The following is a 4,592-nucleotide window of genomic DNA, read 5'->3' on the forward strand; positions in this document are numbered from 1 at the left end:
TGGAAAAATCAAGCTAGAAATTAATGAAAGCAAGAGAGAAAATTAACCCGTGTAACCCTATCTGTTAGCTAGCTAGCTAGTTTTGATTTAAACATAAAACAAGTCACTCGATCGCCAAGTGAAGAGAAGGGAAAGGAAAACTAAATTAAGATAAAACACAAGGCTAAATTAACATCTTGTGATCATATCCATAATACTCTATGTGAATTTTACCATGATTCACCACCTAACATTCCATTCCAATAGCCAGGAGCACCATCTCCTTGCCCTCTAGCATTAATCCGCTCAAATTCAGAATTACTTGGAACCTGCTGCTTCAAGTCCTCGATAGGAAACAAAAGCCTTGCACTACTACCAGTCTCATGCACACCTTGAATGTTACTATACCCACTTTCAAACCCTTCTAAAGAAAAGTTCTGGGTTGATGGCTTGAATTCTTGCAAAGGAAACCCAGTTGAAAACATGTTGTTCGAATCAGATGCTGCGGGAATTGACATGAAAGCACTAAATCCCCCTGGATTCATTCCAGAACTCTTGAGAAGCTCCATAGCTGAGATATGAGATGGAGGGTAAGCTAGGTTTAGATCTGGGCCTTGATGGATCTTAGGGTTTTGATCAGTAGCTGACTGATGGAAATTTGGCTGGGTCAGATCAAGAGGAAACTTCTTTTCAGATGCTGCCGCAGCTGATGATGATGGATTACTTGATGATCTCTTGTTCTTTCTCGAACCACCACCAACAGGAACATTTCTTAAAGACCCACCTTCAGTCCAGTACCTTCTACAAGTCTTGCAAAAGTATCTTGGCTGAGACAGACTATAGTTGTTGTAGTAACAAAATTTTGTATTGGTCGAAGTGCACCTTGGACAATTCAAAGCTTGTTCCTTTTGCGGCCTTGCCCTTCTCTCTAACATATCAGGCCCTTCCACTGGTTTAACAACACCAATCCCCTGAGAGTGAAAAAACACAGACACGAAAAGGCCATAATTTCAGGATTGACACAACACAAAACAAGTCCTCTCATAACTCTCACTCCAAATTTGGTAGATGAAGATGGAGAAAAGGAAAGTTCAAAGGAAACAAACATGATGACTCAGAAAAACCAAAGGAGACTTCTTTACACCATGAGGATTACATGCAACTGGAAGGAAAAAAAAAAAAACTAACTATAACAACTTTTCTAGGTGCTTTATCAGGTGGAGATAAAAAGAAGGGCATCACTTTCAACTTTCAAGAACAAATGAGAGAAAGAACACTAAATTCAAACACTAGTGGGGGGTGAACAGCATCATCTCATAGAGAAAAGGTGAGACTTTATATATACTAGCAAGTAGTAATCAAGAAAAAACACATATACCAACAAGACAAAAGATAAATTATATTCTAAATAGCCTTCAAATTAAATCCCAACCCAGAAAGGGGGGCGAAAGGAAAAGAACAGCATGATTATGTGTAGAGAAAAAATAAAAATCGGTGCCTTTACCTGTGGCCACTGAGTAGAAGTATCCATGGATTAGAGAGAGAGAGAGAGAGAAAAGCTAGGCAGTCTTTTGCTCAATAAAAAATCAACTGCTCTTTAACTTTCTTGCAAAGTGGTCTTAAAAGCAAAAAGATGGAACACTTGTGAGGGTATTTGTTGTGGCTTTTTGTGTTGGCTAGTATTTCTTTACTATTGTCGGACCGTTTAAAATTATAAAATTTTATTTTTTAAAATGTTTTTTTATATAAATATATTGAATTAATATATTTTTTATTTTTTTAAATTTATTTTTAATATCAACATATTAAAACAATTTAAAAAGACTAAAAAATATTATTTTAAAATAAAAAAAAAACAATTATTTTTTTAAAATATTTTTGAAACACAAAAACAAACTAATCTTCTACTTCCAAAAAAAATGATCATTCTTATTTTTTTATATTCTCCATATCCATATGCATGTGTGATGTTGATTTTATGATCTTAGCAGAAATCTTGTTGATTTTATGGTCTAAACAAAAATCTTGAAAGAGGATACATGCATTGTTATTAAACCTGGTTTGTGATCAGATTTAAGAAAAATTATGAAAGTTAATTTAGTTAAATCCAAATAGTTATATGCATTGTTATTAAATTTGATTTAGCCTGAAGAATTGATTTGGGACTTAGCTTATGACTGGTTTAAAAAAAAACCAGGTGAGAGTTTATTAATATGGTTAAACCAAAGTAATTTAGCAAATCAATTTATAACCTGCTCAAAATATAGTTTGATATTTAAAATAAAATAAAATAACATACTTTTAATTTTTTAAAAAATAAAACAACATTATTTTGTTATGATTAATTTGAGTTAATAGACCAGTTTATGACTTAAACCTTGTGCTAAGTTATGGATTGAGCTTAAGTTTAATAACTTTGATGGTATGTGCATATTTTTCTTTTCAAAGCAGGATTAGTGGTGTTTGATAATATTGTGTAGAGTATTTTTTAAAAATATTTTTCAGTTAAAAATATATATAAATAATTTTTTTAATTTTTTTACATTAGCTCATTCAAATCATAAGAATTTATTTTAAAAGAAAATATCAATTTAATATCTTTTCATTAAAAAAACAATTTGTTGAAAAGTTGGTTTGAATACAAACAAACATTTTTTAAGTTTGGTAAATATGAAGTCGGTTTTAACAATGGACCTGGCCAAACATAGCTGTTGGCTCTGCTGCAAAACTTTGAATAAATACAAGTTAACTCTACGAAGTAAAGTAAGGAAATAGAGCCATAGTGTATTCGATTTGAGAGGTCAAAAAGTATTTTATATATATATATATATATATATATATATATATATATATATATATATATATATTCCAAAGATTTTGTTAGCTTTTTTTTCTAAAAATATTTTAAATGCAGCTCAAATAGATTATCAAATAAGATATTATTTAAAAAAAACTCGGATGTGGTGCTTTTTGGCTGAGTAAAATCACCCATCTGCCACTTGAACCAACCCTAATTAATATATTGTGTGTGTGCATATTTGATCTTGCAGACATATTTATGAATTAGTCAATGCTTATTCTTTATGGTTTCTGACAAGAGAGTCGAGGAAGTAACAAGTGATTCTGCTGCCCTTTTCCTTTCTTTATTGTTCTTGTTCTCTAGTCCCTGGATTTTCTTGTATCAAAGACATGGTTCAGGAGGGACGTCGGTTTCCCCATGCCTTCAAATTACAAAAAGGAATTGGCTAGTGGCAGCAAGTGTAATTGTACACTTTTGTTTTTGGATAAAACTCCTTTACATCCCGTGAACCATATCCCAATTTTGTTTTATTTTGAATATAAAATTTATACAAAACCTGTTCGGGTCAAAGAAAACGATGCTAACTCAATTAGGGTGGTTAATCCGGATTCACCCGATATCCAGGCTAGGTAAAAGAATAGCATTTCCAATTCTAATTTGTCTTTATTATTCTTTTTTACTCTTTTCTGTCAAGGAAATTTAACAGGAGGCTATATATATATATATATATATATATATATATATATATATATATATATATATATATATATATATATATATATATATAAGATGCTTCAGAATGACTCTAAAGACTTGGGAGTCTTGAAAGGGTCCAGACAATTGTTGAAACTTACCTTTTAAGTACCAAAAAAAACCTATGAAAAATTGCACCGAGGAGGTAGTACTTCCCTTTTCAAGTCTATCAAGTTTCTTTCCCTAGCCCGAAAAGAAGAAGAAGAAGCTAGCCAGCTATCGATCGCTAAATGTGATGGATGAGCTGAGTCTGAACCCTACTCGCACGCACCCACAAGCTGAGTTTATGGATTTTGCCTCGTCAAAACAGGAGAAAAAAAATGAAGTATACATAGCTGGAAGAGGGAAATTTCCATTAAAAGAAAAAAAACCCTAAAAATTATTTTTTTACTAATATATATTTTTATTGTAAGAATTATTTTTTTTCTTTTTGTAACTTAACTAATTAACTGGAAATTATGTTCATTTGTAATTAATAGAAGTCAAATTTTTGTACACGTGTAATGTACCATAATTCTTTATCTTATCAATTATTTGATAATACCTTTAAATTAATTATCCATGTACATGGACAATGCTTTAGTTGCTATGCCTAATTGGATATGCTTGGATATTATTATCAAGTGATTTGGATCTTTAATTTAAAAAATCACTAAAATTTGAATAAGAATTTTGTATAATTTTAATATAATATTTGGTTACTATCTCGATATATAAGACACAAAAATAATAGAGATAAAAGGGACAAATTTATTTCATGTCCCTATCACCATTTTTAATTTTTTTGATCAAATACGTTTCAATATATATATATATATATATATATATATATATAATCTTATACCTTGATATACTAATCAAACATGATTTAAGATAATATTTGGAATTATAGTAGTAATTTTTTAAAAAAAAATATTTTTTTTATTTGAAAATATATCAAAATAATATTTATTTATTTTAAAATTTTATTTTTAATATTAGTACATCAAAAAAAATTATAAAAAAAATAATTTAAAAAAAATAAAATTCTCAAAAACCTTTTTTTGAATATAAAAACAAA

At 29.7% G+C, this 4,592-nt stretch overlaps 1 protein-coding gene across 1 annotated transcript; it reads right to left on the bottom strand.

Moving 5' to 3' along the window:
• On the bottom strand, positions 1-1,613 carry LOC133675535 (dof zinc finger protein 1-like). Its single transcript, XM_062096947.1, has 2 exons — positions 1,484-1,613; positions 1-950 (listed from the first exon to the last, which is right to left on the bottom strand). The coding sequence occupies exons 1-2, from the start codon at positions 1,508-1,510 to the stop codon at positions 210-212; spliced, it is 768 nt and encodes a 255-aa protein (XP_061952931.1). The 5' UTR covers positions 1,511-1,613; the 3' UTR covers positions 1-209.
• Between the last annotated feature and the right edge of the window lie 2,979 nt (positions 1,614-4,592).

The sequence above is a fragment of the Populus nigra genome, chromosome 16 (genome assembly GCF_951802175.1).
Source record: "Populus nigra chromosome 16, ddPopNigr1.1, whole genome shotgun sequence".
NCBI classification, from domain to species: Eukaryota; Viridiplantae; Streptophyta; class Magnoliopsida; order Malpighiales; family Salicaceae; genus Populus; species Populus nigra.